Source organism: Crassostrea angulata, chromosome 6, assembly GCF_025612915.1.
Source record: "Crassostrea angulata isolate pt1a10 chromosome 6, ASM2561291v2, whole genome shotgun sequence".
NCBI classification, from domain to species: domain Eukaryota; kingdom Metazoa; phylum Mollusca; class Bivalvia; order Ostreida; family Ostreidae; genus Magallana; species Magallana angulata.
In genome coordinates, this window is record NC_069116.1 from 32,978,184 (window position 1) to 32,998,335 (window position 20,152).

Consider the following 20,152-nt stretch of genomic DNA (forward strand, 5'->3'; position numbering starts at 1 on the left):
GTAAGGTTAGATATAATAAATGAAATGTGTTTTGAAAACATTTATGCCTGTAAAGAAAAATTGAATACTATTATTCTTTTGAAGTATATAATTTTAAATGGGTACACCCCAGAAAACCCACTCCTTTTAAAAAATTGAGTATGCTTTGCAAAGAATGACTGTTATGTCTCATATTTACAAGGGTTCTGGTATAATCGTGATGACATTTGTAGGAAACCCCACTCTTCTATCAACAATTATTTATGATAACGATGTTAAAGTTATCTGTCCAGTAATCGCACTATCAAAAAATCATGAATTTTAAATTAGACAACTTCCTCAAAATGAATAAAAAGATTTTTTATTCTCGAAAGTTGCATTTATCTTGATGGCTTTTTTCATGACATTATATTCTCCTGCATACGATAAGGGAAAATACCTCTTCAAACTTGGAAAAATGTAGTACTTGTTAATGTATAATAATTATTAAGCAAATTTCAAAAGAGTCTTTAAAGGCCGAACATTTTACAAACGCCCCCTTTTTTACCTGTGCAAACTTCAAAAAGATGCCGCTTGTCAATCAAGTTTGAAACAATAGCACCCAGTTTGATTGACGTGATCGTCCGAGCGTAATCTTGCCAGGTCAGCGGATTTCTGTTTACTAGCAATTAACAACGTTATTTTTTTATCTTTGATATCTTCCGTCATGTATTAAAAGGGGGATTAAAAATTGAATTTTTAACATTACCAGTATTAACATTGTTTATGAAAAATAATTATTCAGTAATTGAAAATACGTAATTTATATTTCAATCATGTTGAATGCATGTGATCTAATAAATTCTACGAAGATGCATGAGCAGCTCCAAGGCACATACACTCTTCTGAGCTACTAAAGCTGTATTTACTGGTGATACACTCAACTGGAACTTGTTGCACGAAAACGTCACTCCATGGCAAACGGACTCCATTAATTCTCACCGTGTAATGGCTACCTTTACATTCCATAATCCAACTGATCGTATGGATTTCTTATACAATTATATTTATTAAAATTACCTTCCTAAACAATGTCAAGGGCTAAACACAATGTACCGACTTATATTTTTAAAGCAGAATTAATTTACTGATTTTTTTTCAATTGTACTTTACACACGTGTGCTTAGAGAAAATTCGGACGACGCAAAACATTTCTGTATAAAATCGCTTCGTATGGTCATTAGAACAATAACATATTCAAACTAAGACCAATTCTGACTAATTATTTATTTCCTGTGTATTAATTTACTTCCTGTGTATAGTGATTAGCAGCGTTCACGACCGCAGGTAGACTGCAAGCCCCGGAGGCTTTCACACCTCTAGAAATTAAGCCCCGCCCTCACCTGAGATTTACCACCCGGTAAAAATGTTCGGCCTTTAAGGAAGCATGGTCATGGCTTTTTGTAAAATTTTATTTTTTATTTTTATTGCTTACAATATTTCAGTAATGCATTTCTAATTATCAACTAGAATTTGAGTGTCAGTTGTAGGGTTATTTACATGATACAGAGCTCACTATTCTTCATGTAAATAAGGATCGTACCATGTTTTTGTTTATATTGGTTCAATCTTGCGGTAAAAGTTCTTTTTCAAGCTGATTTTTTATCTGCTAAATGTAATTTGTTTTGAACATAAAGACTTTCTAGCGTTTGTCACATTTATTTAAGGTCTTATCCTGGAATTTTCTTGTTAACATTCAAAATGTAAACAAAAACATGACCTGGTCTTTGTTTACATAACATAGAATTCTGAGCTCTGTAGCTTGCTTACAACTGAAGGACAATACAATTTTGGTTGACGATTAGAAATGCCTTGAGAAGCCAGCTTTTATTTCATCTCGTAGCTTTCTACTCCAAATCTTTATTTTGTTGATATTTGCAAGATTTCAATCTAAACTTTTTTCTGTTGGTATTTCTTTTATTCAAGGTATAAGTTTTTAAAAAGTAAAGCTTAAGAGATTAGCAAGTGTTTCAAATAAAAAACACCGTTTAACATATATACAGGTTCATGTTCACTATCAGGTTCAAATTAAATGACGAAACAAAATAACTGTTGCACTTTTTGATCATGAAAATTTCAAAGGTTTCATATTTTAACTGAATCCTGTCAAAGTACATAATTCCAATTTTATATCTCGATGTAAACTGTATTGAATACCTTTCAAAGGTAAATAAATGCATAAAATCGACGTCGATTCTTGCTACTTGCTATGCATAAGCAGTTTTTACTTGTCCTGAACTAAGATTTTAAATATATTTTTTCAAATATTTTACATAGAAAATAGATTATGAAGATGTAAAGACTGACACTCCTTCTATATTTTGAAGGAAAAAAAATTACACTGTATACATTGTATACTTGAGGGTTGGGTAAGTTTTTGTTTAAAATTGAATTATTTCCTGTTTATGATATCAAAGGCTAATACAGTTAAAATAACAAAACAGTGAGCCAAACTGCGTATTTACTTGCTAAGATTATAATATGACCTTGTGAAGTTTTTCTTAGTATTTGGACCGCTTTGAATTTAACTTCTTCTGAAATAAATACGTTATTAATAATCGTAAAGATAACGGTATTGAAATAATTACAAGAGATAAAATGATGTTATGGGGAAAATAACAAAAAATACGATGATTTCAGTTGAAGTAAAATCTGTAAAATGGACTGTCCCGACAAAATAACTCACATCTTAACTTCAATGACATACATTTAGTGAACTTACAGCTGCTATTTGAAAGGGGTTTAAACTTAACGGTCCTGTTGCATCGATGGCCAAATGATCACTAAAGTGAGGCTTTAATAAAATTAAATTGTTTACATTAAAAGGAGCATGCTCACTATTTTGGTCAAATTCTGGGGGTTTTTTTTATTGTCTTTAAGGTGGAATGCTACAAAATTTTATTTTATGGATCGTATAACTTCTGAAGCAAGATTGCGTTGTTCAAAGAAGGATATATGCCCTTGATTTTTTATATGATTTTTTGGGGTATTTCTTAATGTTTACAAAGCATTTAGGAATGCATTTCTAATGATCTAATGAAATTTGAGAGTCAGTCAGAGGGCTGACAATTCTTAGTCATGTATACAAGGCCAGAGCCCTATTTTTCTTTACACAGGTTCAATATACCACTAAAAGAATTTTTTGAAGCTTAATTGTCTATCTCCTTATTCATTATAATCATAAATAAACAGTTCCTAACGTTTAACACATTCATTTTAAATCTAAAACTGGGATTTTCACTTTAACTTTCAATATGTAAACAAAGGCTTTGTTTACATAGCGAAGAATTGTAAGCTCTTTAACTCACTTAAATAACTCAACGAATGACACCTTTTCGGTTGCCTATTTCAAATGCCTTACAGAAGCATTGTAAACTTTAAAATTGGAAAAATAATTTCTATCCAAAATCGTGACCATGCCCCTTTTCAAATTTCCCTTTCGCGAGACAGAAAATATTACACCAATTATATCATATATATGTGTAGTGCAACAGACATGATATTGACTTTGTCATCGTATTAAAAACGCATTGCTCAGTGATTAAGAACTTTATTTTTTGTTTATCACAGTCATCAATCTAGCAAAAAAAGCATCCTAGTATGAAATCTTTTATTTTAATTTCTAGAAGAAAAAAACCGTAAACATACACGAGGTGAAAGAAATCACAGGAATTCAAACAATAAAGTGTTACCAGCATAAAAGAAGAAACAAATCAGAACTAAATTTCAAGTTTATTGAAAACATTATAACACAACAAAATTTTACCAATTCTTAAAATCATATTTTGATTGAAGATCGGCAAAATACAATTATGATACTTGTAGATAGCGAAAAAACAAAAACAAAAATGCAGCATTTAAAAGAGTAAGATGGTCTTGTTCATCATTAACATTAAAGATTTCAATATTAGCTTGAAAAGATAGAGAAATTAATGAATTATGAATTTTTTTTTAAATAATTGATAGGTAATGGCTAAAGCAACCATACAAAAAATATATTTTAAGTCAGGTCTGACAGGTTTTTAACCATCCAGTCTCCTTTGAATACATATACAATTACAAGAGGTTCTCTTTAAGGTCAGAAATACTCAGCACTCTGAATAATTTGAAGGTACAAGTAAAAAAAAAAGCAACAGTGTTTGAAGTTAATTACTAAAACAATGATTTCTTAGACACCATTTTAAACAATACTAGGTGTAATATACATTTTAAAGGTGCTTAAATGGAGTCACTGGGAATAGACCGAGGTTCATACATGTACCTAAACACTTTGAATTGATGATAATTATACACGCTAATTCAAATTAAGTCACGTGCCATCGTTTACTCCTTTTTTTCTTCGAAAAAAAATCATATGTTTGAATAACTAAATATTAATGAAGTTTATAATCTTCATGGACACAAAACAAGAACTTAAAAAATAACGCATTCAACCTTCTTGTATATGTCTCAAATATCTTTCTCAGAATAATTGCAAGGGCGTGATAAGTCTCTTTGTATGTCAAAAGAGACAAATTGAAATAATTTATTTTGAAGCCTCATTTTCAAATTTAAAACGCGTTTAATTTTTATATCGATTTCAAATCATTTTTACATACCAATTCATGATAAATTTTTTTATATTTTGATAAATATAATTAGGTTTAATATATGTATTAATTTATATGTGTTTTAAGTACTTGAAAAACCATTTGATAAATCAACAAACATTATTAAACATCATCAACCCTTTTTTACAGAAACTATTTTTGAGTGTGTTTTAGAATTTAATAAGAAGGGAATAAATGATTGTATAAAAACTAATGATTTTCAAACAAAACAAAAAAGAAAGAAATTTTAAAAAAAGGGGAAAAGGGAAAGTTTATAAAAATACAAATCATTTTCTAAGGTTGTGTTGGATTACGTTAATTGTTTTTTATGTAATGAAACAATGATTATGATAATTAACCTAAATTGCTTGTAATTAACATCTCCCCCACTTTTAACTGTATTCAAACGCATCATGCAATAATACAGTCACATATCAATCAAATATAGAAGACCGGGTGGTTATTTTACGATCTCCGAAGTTTCAGCTTGCACCATCTGGCAAAGTGACTAGAATCATTGGAAAAGAAAACAAACAACTGTTCACCAAGTCGTTTTCGTGCACGTTTAACAACTTTGTCGGGCTCATACACATCATATTTAGGCGGAGCATAGTCAAGTTTAAGACTCTGTCCGTTAAATGGAATTTCTTTCATTTCTTCTTTAATTGTTCGATGAGAGAAAGGTCCACAGAAAGCGTAGTGTGCAATGGAACAAACAACTGAATTTTTATTTGTGTTGCTTACCTCAAGAACGACGGCGTCATGCCATAAATTCCAATATGAATACCGGATGATGTCTCCTTTTTGAACATCTCTTTCTGATACTATCGGTTTGACACCGACGCCAAGAAGCTTTTTATTCATTTCATAACAATCGTCGCAAATAATACCATTTTCAAACTCTTTTTTATTTCTTTCTAGTTCATCACTGACTCCGACAAATCCACTGCTCCAAAATAGCTTCCACGTTAGTCTAAACTTAGACACCTGCACGCTGAAATTTTGTCCGGTGACGCAGTATGTAGCAAAATGCTCACAATTGTTATAAAACAAGTCATATTTATATTTTTTACTGTCTTCTTTTCTATTGTAAAAGCCGGTGGCACGTCGAACGGTTTCCTCTTTTGAATACCGGTGTCTGTACACGACTACACAAATCTTTTCCCCGTCGAAGTCAAACTTCTTAAAAGAACATTTAATTTCTGCTTTGCCTCCGAAAAATTTTGACACCCCTAAAACAGCTCCAGAAATAGTGTTGGTTGCTTCTATTATCTCGAACGTTTCGTCATCGTTTAATTTCGAAATTATTATCCCATGATGGTCGTATACGGCCCCACTGAAAACCACGTGGTCACCGGCCTCTACATCGTGGCATGAAAAAACTGGAATAGCTTTGACACATTCGATGCATCGAACTTGATGTTTTTCGGGATCTTTTTTCTCGGAATCGCAATGCCTTTCTGGATCTTTATCATTAGGTTCAGGTTCTTCCGTCAGTGGCTGTTGATCAACAAAAGATATGCTTGATGGAACACTAAGCGACCTTGTTATAGATCTATGTGATGGTGGTCTTTGCAGAAATTTGGGATCGAGTGAACTGCTTCTGTTTAATGCCGGCTGCTGATCTTCCTTTCAAGTAAAAAAAAACTCAAAACATTGTTTGCATTTGCAGTAAAAAGATATTAACAATGTGAGAATTAAAATATATATGCTATAAAATTTAACGCTTTTTGGGATGTTAAAAACCAGATCCAAAATTTGTCAGTAAATGATCTGTATAAATGATAATACCTTGTAGCAAATGCGACAGATTCATATTTATAGTTATATATTTAATACTTATGTTATTCAGTGAAAGGATAAATGAATATTTTCTGATGAACATTACAAAATATTCACGTTTGTTGGGATTTGTGCAGGGAAAAAGATAGAAACTGCAAGGAGAAGGATGCATGACAGCATGTTTGTTTACAAAATAATTTTTTTTATGACGTTGACTTTATTTGTTCTTAATTTTTCTTACGAATGTATAAATTTTATCAATATCAATCAACATATGATCCACCATTTTTACACCTGATCAGAGAATAATTAGAAATGGAGCATGAGAACGTCAATATTAACCCTTTTGCCGGTCTCTTCACTCAAATAAAGTACCCTAAATCTCCTTCATTTACTAGTACTTTCTTTCCATTGTCTCCAATAGCTTTCTTCTTACATTCCGACCACGCTTACGCGTCGACACATTATTTACATGCTAAAAAACTCCGAAAATTTAATTTGATACTCACTTCGATACTTTTAAGTGCGTTTGAAATATATGGTATGATAAGCAATTCATAACTTAAAGCTGACATGAACTCATAAGAGCGTTTGGTCGCCATATTAGTTTTGATCGCTCCTCTACTGCCACTGGGATATACTTAGTATATACCGGTCGGAAAGTTACGGTCAGTTGCTTTCCGATCGAGGCATTCAGGTTACAAGGACTTCTAAATGCATGAACTGCATATTGTAGTAAAATCTTTGTAGTAAAGAATAAAGGAAACAGCAATCAATAAAATACAAAATATATTTATTCTTTGAACGAATTTCCAAGGTATCCGTACTGTTTTGCACAAATAGTGCTGCCTTACTTTACATGCACATCGAACACGTGTGTCGTTCATACAGAGTGCATAACGTCTGCATCTTTTTGAAAACCCCGGCGGCACTAACATCCAAGACAGTAGAATGATAGTAAATCCAAGAACGTAACAACTTAACATCGTTTCCATCGGTTTCTACAAAAAAAAATCCATGCGATCATTGACAATGCTCGATCTGCCAGTGTCTGATTGCGCATGTGCAATGTTATAACATACACTGGAAAACGGTCTACAATTATCGAGGATTTTTGAAGTATCTGTGTCTGGATTTCAGTTTGTCTTGTTTCGACGTTCATTGGATATTCCTTGCCAGTGCAGTGGTTGTAATATTATTTTTGTTCAAAACGCGTTTCTACACGTCTTTTCGTCCAAGGTAACGTGTTCGGGTGAATGAAATACCTGAATCCGGTGAAGCATGAATAGTGTTTTCGGCCTTATATAGGGGGTGGTGTAGCGATGAGCAGAACAATAGAAATCGACAACTAATATGGCGGTAGTCGGAGAAAAAGGGAAATAATGCGTATTTATGAATTCATGTCAGCTTACCCCCTATATAGGGCCGTTAGCATTATCCATGCTTCACCGCATTCTGATATTTTATAATCCAAACACGTTATATTGGAAGGACAGAATTTTAGGAACGCGTTTTTAAAAAATATGAACCAATGCACTGGTTAGGAATATCCGATAGAAGACGAAACAAAACAGACTGAAATCCAGACACACATATCAAAAAAGTTCTTGATCATTGTAGAATGTTTCCTTGTGTCGCACTGTTATATCATCACACATGCGCAAACCACACGCTGTAGTAGACCATGCAGTGACAGCAAAAACTTCAATTAGTTTTTTTTAGAAACTGATAAAAACGAAAACATGTTGTTACTTCCTTTGATTTCATTGTTAATTAACTATACTGGATGTAGTGCAGCCGTGGTCTACACTATGATGTAGATGTTATTCACGCTGTATGAAAGAGTATTTTTTTCTCTCTGTTTATAGCATTTTTTCACTTAAAAAAACATGTTCTAAAATTTAAACCATAATTTGTGTGACATAAAACCAATTTTTAACAATGCACATAAGTGAATGGTGATAAGTTTCGAAAATGTAGTGATTGCATCGGCATACTATTATTAACCATACAGTCTCAATAAGAAGGCCGATGTTTTATAGAACCCTTCAGTCTAGGCATAAACCCTTCAGAAAAAATAGCTTCCAGACGTTTAAAACGTTAAGCCGACAGGATTTGGCTATATAGTAGATCTTGGGACAGACTATAGTAAGTAGATTTTGCGTTTACGTAAGGATGTGAATTTAAATAATTTATCATAATCACAAAGAAAAACACGCAATGTAAGTACTATCGGATCTTAAACCACAAATTGGAATCAATTGAAGAAAACGAAAGATAAATAGAGAGCATTTCGATAGTACACAACTAAAATGATTTTACTTAAAAAGTACTTTACTATTTATTTATGATGGTAAAATACTTGTCAAATCAATTAAATGCTGAATGAAAAAATGACAATAACAATGTGTCAACTATCTCAAAAATCCATAAAACGAAATGCAAATTCAAAGCAAGGCAACATGGACCTCTTAAAAGATAGAGGTAGGATCAGGTGCCTAGGAGGAGTGAGCATCCTCTTCTGACCGATCACAACCGCCGTGTGCTCTTTGTCGTAATCGGAAAAAAACGGGAAAGTCCGTAGACAATTAGGTGATTAATTATTGTCTAACAATTAGTATGAATAACGTCAGTCAGCATGCAACCCAGTGAAAGATTGTATTTGCTGACAAGGTCGTTGTATCGACCATAGAACCTACGAAATGATGACTTCAAACGAGACTCTTGATAGTCCTGTTTTAATTGTTTGTCGGTAACTTGCCTCACCTTAGAAACTGTACATACGAAGAGCATGCCCTTGAAGATCTTAACATTGACCTATTTGTGTAACCCAGATAAGTAGTTTACACAATGAATTAAAATGATTAAGCATGTAATATCTAATTGATCCTCCTTAGAACAATTTGAATGCATTTTTATAGATGATTTTGCTTGTTTGGTTTAACCATTTTACTTTCACTTTTAATCAACAATGTTTAATCACGATAAAATGGTAAAAACATCTTTTTTAACTCGTCTTTTATTAACTCAGACGATGGTTGCATTCGATTTCTGTTTTATAATACTAGAATGGCAATACACACACACACACACACACACACACTCTCTCTCTCTCTCTCTCTCTCTCTCTCTCTCTCTCTCTCTATAGTGTAAAATGTGACGTGTATACAAGTCCATAAATTTGGAGAGTTACATGTATAAATAATCTAACAGGAAATTCACTGACTGAAACATTGGTAACAATTTTAGTAGCAAAACATGATTAAGTAAAAAAATAGTAGTCATCTCACCATGTTATTTTCATCTACATAGCCCTCAAAATAGATGTTCAATCTTTGTATCCTTGGAATATTTTATAACGTAATATCCGCCAAAGACAGGTTTTTCCTGCCCATTGCAACTTAGCTTGGCATTTTATCAATTATATGGAAAGCCATGTGCGTTGTACAGAATACTTGTAAAGTGTTATCAATTTAAATCATATGTTCTTTATTATGAGGTTTGGGGGTCAAAAATACATGCATTGTATTAAAACAAAATCCCGATCAACTGATCTTCAGGTAGGAGAAAGATGAGCCCCTATTCTAAGTCAGAAGAAATACGTTGAATATTTCAAAGCTGTGTTTTGAATATTTAAAAAGTGTTTGATTACTATTTGCATTTAAATCATCCTTACAAATCAATTCAGAGGAAAATGGTGTATCTTAATATACTTGATAATGTCAATTTATACATGTTTCAATTGCTTCTTGGAAACATCTGAATATTTTTTAAAAACCAACGAACATTATGGAATTATATTGAGCATTTAAAAAAAAAACAAATGTTGTTTAAAGTAGAAAAATTGTTTCGGAAAGAATTAAACAAATATTGCATGAAAATTCAAAGTAACCAAAAAGGAAACATTTTCACGAAAGGAGAATTAGAAAAGTTTACAAAATAAAAGTAAATCCTTTTCTGCAGTTGTATTGGACCACATTAACTGTTTTGCTAAATAAAAATATATATTAAAAAAATAAGAATAATTTTTCCAAAAAAAAAATTCAAACAAAGAGTAATTCCCATTGATTACTCACAACAGCTCCCTCATTTCTTATTGAATACAAAAACATAATTAAATAATGCAGTCATTTTTCAATGAATTACATTAGACCTGATGACAATTTTTACGATCTCCGAAGTTTCAGCTTGCACCATTTAGCAAAGTGACTGGAATCATTGGAAAAAAAACCCACAAACAACTGTTCCCCAAGTCTCTTTCGTGCCCGCCTAACAACTTCCTCGGGTTCATACACATCATATTAAGGCGGAACATAGTCAAGTTTGAAACACTGCCCGTTCTGTTGAATTTCTTTTCTCTCCTATAAGATTGTTCGATAAGAAAATATTCCACAAAAAGCGTAGTGTGCAATGGAACAAAGAACTGCTTTTTTTATTTCTTCTGCTCACATCAAGAACAACGGTGTCATGCCATAAATTCCAACACGAGTACCGGATGATGTCTCCTTTCTGAACATCTCCTTCTGGTACTATCGGTTTAACACTAACGCCAAGGAGATTTTTATTTATTTCATAACAATTGTTGCAAATTGTCATTTCTGAACTCTCTTATATTTCTTTCTAGTTCATCGCCGACTTCGACAAATCCACTGCTCCAAAAAAGCTTCCACGTTAGTCTAAACTTAGACACCTGCACGCTGAAATTTTGCCCAATGACGCAGTATGTAGCAAAATGCTCACAGTTGTTATCAAACAAGTCATATTTATAATTAAGGAAGTAATTTTTAAATTGCTCGCTTATTCAATGATTTCTGGCCGAAGATGACCTATGTTTATATTGTGAGTTTGAATCCAAAGGAAATATCTATTTGTTTATTCTTATTTATTTATTCTTAAATGCCCAATATACACTCAACAAAGAGATATTTTTATGCAGCAATTTAATGACATTGGTTTACTTTTTTATATTATATCTATTTTTAATGGCATTTTAGATTTATATACAACCTGCTTTGTAGTTACCAAACTACAATTAAGCATTTGAAGGGTTTTTGTATTATTCATTAAATATGATATAAATTTAAACTATTATTATTATTAATAACTATTACATATTGTTATACTTTCATGTTAAATACTGAAATCTGATTGGTTAAGACGCAGTTAATAATATTTACTATTACCCTCAGCGTTAGCAACGCACTTGGCAACGGGTAACATTAAAAAATATTACATGCGCGAAAATTATGCGCGTACGGTTCGCTGTAGAATTCACGTTATTCCTATATAAAAGCAGTAAAGTTTTCTTAAAAATTTTAAAAAAGACATTCAGTATAACAAAATAAATAGTGCCTCTTTGGGAGGATAACAGTTGAAATTGACACCCCTCGAAAACCATTGTCAACCTCCGCTTCGCGTCGGTTGACAATGGTTTTCTCGGGGTGTCAATTTCAACTGTTACCCTCCCAAACAGGCACTATTTATATAGTGTTAAATATTTGTAAATGTATGCATAAAAAATACCTTGTAATAACAATTGATATAAATACATTGTCGGTATGGTAAACCTATAAGATAACACCATTTATTTTTCCCTTGTCTTTTACACACAAATACTACTTTGTAAACTAACAATACTATATCTTATGTTTATTATTCAGATAGATAGATAGTGTATTATTGATATCGGCCGGTTAGCTCAGTCGGTTAGAGCGTCGTGCTAATAACGCGAATGTCGTGGGTTCGACCCCCACACTGGCCAGTAATTTTTTTACGGACCCATTTTTTGAAAGCCAGTGGATCTCTATAAAACTATGTTAAGGTAGAATAACACATCATCACAAAATGGCTGACCGCTGATCGAAACGACATTTCGTTTTATTAAAAGGATTTAATGGACTGAAACATTTAACTTATTCCATAGCCGAGTGGATAAAGTGTCGGACTTGTGATCCGTATATTCCGAGTTCGAATTTAGCAGGGGCTTTTGTTGTTACTTACTGAAATAATTGTTTTAGATATTAATTTTTTATCCCCAAACTGCAAATTTTTCGCTTATTTGACATTTGTACAGTTTATTTATCCTTATATCTTTCATAATCAAAAAATTTCCTGTCAATTTAAGGGACTTTTTCCAGGTGTGTTATTTCACCTTAAAAGAAGATGTTCGTAAAATTGTACATAACATGTATCACTTCTACATAATATTGTGAAATGCACATCATAATAAGAAAGCTAACTCTAAGTGTAATTTTCAGAGTGATTTTTTTTAGAAGTATTCAACATTGATAGTGTGTTAGTTTAACTTATTAAAGAATACTTTCAAAAGAGAATTATCAGTGTATAGAAAGATAGAAAAATATTGCACCTTAAGGCTTATTGTACACAGATACGGATAGTTTTTCATTAAATTTGACTCATATGCGGAAAAAAATCTTAAATTGGTTTCATTGAGATTTAAACTCGCGGATCGCTGGATTCAAAGTCAAGAATGCTGACCATAACATCATGGAACTTCATTCCGACATAACTTGGTATCAAACAGTTTGTTGTCTATCGCTTGTGGGTCCGTGTACACATCTTCATCATAAATTGTGTTATACTAGTATCTAATCGGTGATGAATAGATGTACTTGACTATTTATTTATGATGATAAAATACTTGTCAAATCAACCTAGCGTAATTATTACTAGTATTAGAAGATTTTAGTAACATTGGCGTAGCTGTGTTACCCAAAACAAGTAGCTTGCATAATGAATTAAAATGGTTAAGCATGAAATATCTATTTGATCCTCCCTAGAACAATTGAGATGCATTTATATAGATGATTTTTGCTTGTTTGGTTTAGGCATTCTACTTTCCTTTTTAATGAAATATTTAATCACTTTAAAATGGTGAAAAACCTCTTTTTTAAAACTCGTCTTTTTTACTCAGACGATGGTTGCTTTCGGTTCATTATTTATAATACTAGAATGGCAATACATACTACATGTACATATATGTATAGTGTAAGATGTGACGTGTATACCAGTCCATGAATTTGAAGAGTTATTAATAATCAAACAGAAAATGCACAGATTGAAACAGTGATAACAACAATCAGTTTAGTAGCAAAATATATGATTAAGTCGCAAAAAAGTGTTTTCTCACCATGTTATTTTCATCTTCATTCAAAAAAGATGTTTAAGCTTTGCATCCTTGGACTATTTTTATAATGTTATATCCGCCAAAGACATAGATTTTTAAAAATCCTTCTACGAAAAATAATAGTAAATCAATCTATTGGCGTTTTCTTAATTATATCGAAAGTCATATGCGTTGAACACAAATGCTTTTAAAGTGCTATTAATTTGACTTACATGTATATGTACTTTATTATGAGGTTTGGAAGTCAAAATTACAGATATCTTGATCTACTTTTCTACATGTAGGAGAAGGACGAGCCTGCATTTTAAGGTTAAAAAAAAAGAGATATGTTGAAACTTTTTGAAGCTAATTTTGGAATATTTATACAGTTTGTGATTATTATTTGCATTTAAATCATTCTTACAAATCAAGTCAAATGTATCTTAATATACATGTACTTGATAATGTCATATGTAACAACTTATACATATCTTAATTGCTTCTTGGAAACAACTGGATAACTTTTTAAAAATCAACAAACGTTAAAGAATTATTTCGAGCATTTTTATAAACACAACGTTTTTTAAAACTAGAAGAAAATGTTTTGAAATGAATCAAACAAATGTTTAAATGAAAACTCAAGTTATCCAAAAAGAAAACATCTTCATGAAAGGAAAATCTAAAAATTTTACAAAATAAATCCTACTCTGAAGTTGTATTGGACCACCTTAATTGTTTTGTTGTATAAAAATATTATGTAATACAATAAGAATAATTTTTAAAAATTCTAACAAAGAGTAATTCAAATTAGTTGCTTTGAACAGCTCTCTCATTTTTCATTAAGATCAAAGGCATCATGAAATAATACAAACATTTTTCAATGAATGACATTAGACCGGATGGCAATTTTACGATCTCCGGAGTTTCAGCTTGCACCATCTGGCAAAGTGACTGGAATCATTGGAAAAGAAAACAAACAACTGTTCCCCAAGTCTCTTTCGTGCCCGCCTAACAACTTCCTCGGGTTCATACACATCATATTGAGGCAGATCATAGTCAAGTTTGGAACACTGTCCGTTCAGTTGAATTTCTTTTCTCTCCTCTATGATTGTTCGATGAGAAAATATTCCACAAAAGGCGTAGTGTGCAATGGAACAAACAACTGCCTTTTTGGTTTTCTTGCTTACCTCAAGAACAACGGCGTCATGCCATAAATTCCAATACGAGTACCGGATGATGTCTCCTTTCTGAACATCTCCTTCTGATACTATCGGTTTAACACCGACGCCAAGAAGCTTTTTATTCATTTCATAACAGTCTTTGCAAATTATGTCATTTTCATACTCTTTTTCATTTCTTTTCAATTCATCGCTTATTCCGACAAATCCACTGCTCCAAAAAAGTGTCCACGTTAATCTAAACTTGGACACCTGCACGCTGACATTTTGTCCAGTGACGCAGTATGTAGCAAAATGCTCACAGTTGTTATCAAACAAGTCATATTTATAATTTCCACTTTCTTCTTTGTTATTGTAAAAGCCAGTGGCACGTCGAACGGTTTCCTTTTTTGAAAAACGGTGTCTGTACACGACTACGCAAATCTTTTCTCCTTCGAAATCAAATTTTTTAAAGGAACTTTTGATTTCTGCTTTGCCTCCGAAAAACTTTGACACCCCCAATACAGCTCCAGAAATAGTGTTAGTTGCTTCTATTATCTCGAACGTTACTCCATCGTCTAATTTCGAAATGATTATCCCATGATGGTCGTAAACGGCTCCACTGAAAACCACGTGGTCACCGGCTTCTATGTCATTACACGAGAAAACTGGAATAGCTTTTACACATTCGATGCATTGAACTTGACATTTTTCCGGAGTTTGTTGTTCAGGTTCGCAGATATTTTCTGTGTCTGTATCAAATGACTCGGGTTCTTCTATCAGTGGCTCCGTCGATGCGATTGTTATAGATCTATGTGATGGTGGTCTTTGCAGAAACTTGGGATCAAGTAAGGTGCTTGTGGTTAATTTCTGGTGCCGATTTTCCTTTAAAGTAAAAAAGAAATGTCAAAATTGTTACAGCATTTCAATTTGCTTTGTTCGCCCGTGAATTTATTGTGTGCTTTACACGCGTTTATGAAAAAACAATGATTAAAGTTTTGTCGCGTCACCACTCACTGAAGGTAAACGTATTTATCGAGCTTCCTATTGACTTTACGTCCATTGATTTCCTTACAATTAAGCATGTAATGCTTTAATGTTCTCCTCATTTTTATATCTTTTAAGAAAAAAAGTGACTGTATCTTTACACATTTGCTTAAGATATTAGTATATACATCAACATTTGTACAAGTTTTAAGCTGTTTAGTTTATTAAATAGTTTATTTCACTACTTAAGTCTTTTATTCAGAACGTGCACTTTTATCTTAAATTAAAATAGCATTCAATTAGTAGAAAAGCTACTCTTCACAAAAACATAGACAACTTTGTTTTGAAACACATAGAATAGGATTCTCTTTTGAGAAGTAGACAGGCATAGCCTACATCCACTTCTCTTCGCAAGCCCTCATATTTTGATTCTGGAAAACGTGTAAATGTCGGAACCAAAGACGGTTTACACTTCGACTCATGTTTTGACTCCAGTTTCCCTGAGTTTTAGTAACAGACCTACTATTTTTACATTTTAAACATTATTGCATCCATATATCACAAAAAAATCAACACAAACCCGCTGTCAAATCATTTTCGCAACTTCTACATCCCGGGTTTAAATTTTGTGTATCACACTGTTTATCTAGGTCAGCGCAGATTAAATGTTTATGTTTCGGATAAACTTGGAAACCTATTTAAGACAATAATATCGAAAACGTAACTGAATCAACTTAATCTTACAACATACAAACAAATACTGAGTCAAATAATTACAAAGTGGTATTTCTTCCCTTTTTAACCATCTTTTATGGTGACAAACTTTGTTCTACATCTATTTTTAACAATAAAACGAACATTGATTAATAAAGCATACAAGAACGATTAAAATAAAGAGTTTTCATTGTTTTATGTGACAATGTAACTTATTCTATCGTATGCATTTTGTTAACTTGTCTTAAATTGTAAAACCGTTCTATATAGCTCTGTAAATTTTAAGAAAAATACCTTTAATCTAAAGTCTATAATCGGATCACTATTTTCCGTTTTTTCCGACTCTAAAATTTCTACTTTTTAAAACACCTATAGCGAGTGATCTCATAATTTAAACCCGGAATGTAAAGGTTGAGAAAATGATTTGAAAGCGGGTAAGTGGTGATTTGTTTGTGATATATGGATGCATTTATGTTTAAAATGTAGAAATACTAGGCCTGTTACGAAAATTCAGTGAAACTCGAGTCGAAACATGGGTCGAAGTGTAAACCGTCTTTGGTTCCGACATTTACACGTTTTCCAGAATCGAAATATGAGGGCTTGCGAAGAGAAGTGGATGTAGGCTATGCCTGTCCACTTCTCAAAAGAGAATAATAGAATAGATGCATCCGATCTCCGAATACTAATAATATATCACTTTTTCTTAACATTGTTTAGTATTGTGAAACTCAATGAATAATTCATCGGTGTAAAATTTTATTTGATTGAAAAAAAGCATACCGATGCCGTCGATTTCGGATACTGTATATTGCAACATGCATGAACACACTTTGGTTGGATCATACAGCTACACTGGACCAGCACACATACAATAGTAGGGAAGTGAAATGTGTGACTCCAGTAAAATAAAAAGTCTAGTAAACTATTTCCTTGTCGGTTACAAATATATGACGATCTTCTCTCTTATTTTTTTTTTATTGCAGGCAAGTCTGCTTGCCTCATTTTTACGTATTGATACTTGCAACAGCAGATGTGTTTAATTTGATTTTGCATTCTTTTTCATTTATCGGTCTTGACAAAGTTTATTCTGATGCGCAGAGGTGAATATATGTTCTGATGACTCAACTGACAGTTTGAATGAAAACAAACATGCACATCAGCTGGATAAATTGTTGAAAAGCTTACTGAGTGATACATCGGTCTGATTTAAGTCACCCCCCCCCCCCTTTCCTCTTAAACTCGTCAAGAGAAGGATTGCCGATGCGTGTATCAGAACTAAATATGGTGAGTCATAAGCTCCTGTGATTACTTGATTTTGATATCCACTGTCGTACGGCTATAAAATAAATACTTCCGATGTTTTCACTTGCATTCAGTAGAACTTGGACATATTCTTTTCAATTCCTTATTCTTTCAAAACCAGACGCATGGTATATGAGGTACATATTACAATTATTTAGAAATAATAGAATCATTCATTATTACGAGTGTAGGATAGTGAAATTCCACCGAGGGGACAAGATTCACGGTCTAGGACGAGGCTTTGCCGAGTCCTAGACCGTGAATCTTGGCCCAGAGGTGGAATTTCACTATCCCACACGAGTATATAATGATTGATTATTTTTCTCGCCTTAATATATAATGATTGATTATTTTTCTCACCTTAAAAAATGATGTTTGACAACTATCTGTTATGACTTTCAAAAGATTATTTTCGGTTTATCCCTCCGCGTGCTTCAAATAGTGCAAGTCAAAATGAGAGCAAACGACAGTTTTTAAATTAAATATATGATAAATTGTAATTAATTAAGCAACACAATTACTTAATGAATAATCTCAATGCACCATTTTGCATTTCCCTACAGCAGACAACGTTTGTTTACGTTTTAAAACGGCGTAGTGATACACAGTGCAAGACAGAAAAATCTCACACCAGGCAAAACTGATCTCACGCCGGTGATAATGCGTGAATAAGGTATCATTCTGTGAGTATTATGAATTGAAAAATTTGTTTGCCCGAAGGGTTTTTTGATAGATTTTACCATGCTCTGGCCTAAATTATTTAGTGCAGTGTATTGTTTTCATGCTTTGGTGATTTTCATATCAGAAACATAAATATGTGTTTGAATTATTTATCCGAAGAATGAAATGTAAACCTAAGTTTATAGATTTTCAGAAATCAAACTCTACTTGAGGGATAAGGGGACATGATATAATAAAGTATTTAAACTTAATAACACGCTATCATTTTAATCAAAGATTATGTCTCAGGTTCAAAAGGCACCATTTTTCGTTCATTATCGCAATACCAATTTCTTATACATGTACTTAAAATAATCCATTAAACTAAAAATCTTATTTCTAAAAATAAGCTGAAGCTATTTATTTTTCCTCTTTCGCCCACATAAACATTGGAAAGTAAAACGGGAATTATTAATTCATTCCAGATTTCTTTTCTTTCAATTTTCGTTCACAAAGATTATGAAATATTGAAAAATTGTCGTTTATAAAATTATTCGCAAGTTTTATAAACCTTTACGCGTGCGTAGACATGTTTCTGATTATAAAAAGATATGTTTTTATCCAGTCTACTCTAACATGTAAAAGTGCTAAATATTAAAGATAATTTGAGACAGCCATTTTCATCTCAATTCGATGCATACTTTCACTTTCAAACCGTAAAAACACAAGTTTTAGCACAGGGCTCCCGAGTGCACTTCATTCTTTTTTTTATTTCAAGGTCAATATACTTATGATATCAAATGAAGATGAATAAAATTGAATTAGATGAATATCTTACACGGTTTTAATAAAACTTACCATGTTAATTATTGTCATCTCCATTGCTCATTGTTTCAGCATAGAGTTTACTGACCAAGCAGTCACTTCCCTCTCGACTTTATTTATGTTTTGTTTACACCATTACGTACTTCCATGCATATATGTAGCTCATTACTTTTCGCTAAATTGTCGGAAAACCCCGAGTAGTTGCTATATAAACAAATGCTGGAGTTAGTAAAGAAGTGTAGGGCAACTATACCAAAAAAACATTATGAAATACTTCAAAAAGTACACATATTAACAAAACCTTTTATTTATTCGATAAGTATCTTATATATTGTGAACTTCGTTGTGAACCCTTACAATTTCGAAAAATAGACGACATAAATTTATTCTATTTTGAAAGCAAAAGTTTAGCTCCAAAGTACATGTTAGAATTAGTTCAACCACATCTTCCAATAAAGCATGCACATGATTTTAGGTCTAAAGAAATTTTTACTGTCTGGCAATTTTGTTAGATTGCTTCACATTCCAATAGTTTTATTCCGTCTACAATACAGTTCTGGAAAAATCTTAGATATTCCCCAATTAGATATATTATATTTATTCATTTTAAAGTCAGAACTTAAAAAATGATATTACCAACGTTAACAAACTCTTCAAATTTGGAAATAAGAAAAAAAAAATTGGGGGGGGGGGGGGTCATGTCAACTATGGAAAAGGAAGTAAATTGGTCGCTTATTGAATGATTTCGGACCGAAGATGGCCTATGGTTTTATTGTGGGTTTGAATCCAAAGGAAATATCTATTTCTTTTTTTCTTAAATGTCTGACCTTTGATGTACTTTTTTTATATTACATGTACATCTATTATTAATGGCAGTTTAAATTTATATACAACCTTCATTTGTAGTTATCAAACTACAATTGAGCTTTTGAGGGGGTTTTTTTGTATTATTCATTTAAAATGATATGAATTTGAACTCTTTTTTATGATTA

The 20,152-nt window shown here is 32.3% G+C and overlaps 2 protein-coding genes, 1 non-coding gene and 1 pseudogene across 3 annotated transcripts; 1 reads left to right on the plus strand and 3 right to left on the minus strand.

Annotated features, from left to right (window-relative positions):
* Positions 1–3,737: 3,737 nt before the first annotated feature.
* LOC128188986 (uncharacterized) lies at positions 3,738–9,816 on the minus strand. Its single transcript, XM_052860341.1, has 2 exons — positions 9,680–9,816; positions 3,738–6,236 (listed from the first exon to the last, which is right to left on the minus strand). Exons 1-2 carry the CDS (start codon positions 9,680–9,682, stop codon positions 5,073–5,075), a joined length of 1,167 nt encoding a protein of 388 aa, XP_052716301.1. The 5' UTR covers positions 9,683–9,816; the 3' UTR covers positions 3,738–5,072.
* A 669-nt stretch (positions 9,817–10,485) lies between these two features.
* LOC128187463 (uncharacterized) lies at positions 10,486–12,895 on the minus strand (annotated as a pseudogene).
* Trnai-aau (transfer RNA isoleucine (anticodon AAU)) lies at positions 12,077–12,150 on the plus strand. The gene has a single exon. It is a non-coding gene; the product is annotated as a tRNA-Ile (tRNA).
* A 706-nt stretch (positions 12,896–13,601) lies between the features above and the next one.
* On the minus strand, positions 13,602–19,320 carry LOC128189193 (uncharacterized). The gene is made up of 2 exons (XM_052860697.1): positions 19,194–19,320; positions 13,602–15,557 (listed from the first exon to the last, which is right to left on the minus strand). The coding sequence occupies exons 1-2, from the start codon at positions 19,215–19,217 to the stop codon at positions 14,424–14,426; spliced, it is 1,158 nt and encodes a 385-aa protein (XP_052716657.1). The 5' UTR covers positions 19,218–19,320; the 3' UTR covers positions 13,602–14,423.
* Between the last annotated feature and the right edge of the window lie 832 nt (positions 19,321–20,152).

Coding starts and splice junctions, on each gene's coding strand:
- LOC128189193 (XM_052860697.1), bottom strand. CDS start 19,217: ATGGAGATGACAATAATTAACATG. Junction 15,558..19,193: donor AGATGACAATAATTAACATG/GTAAGTTTTATT, acceptor TTTACTTTAAAG/GAAAATCGGCACCAGAAATT.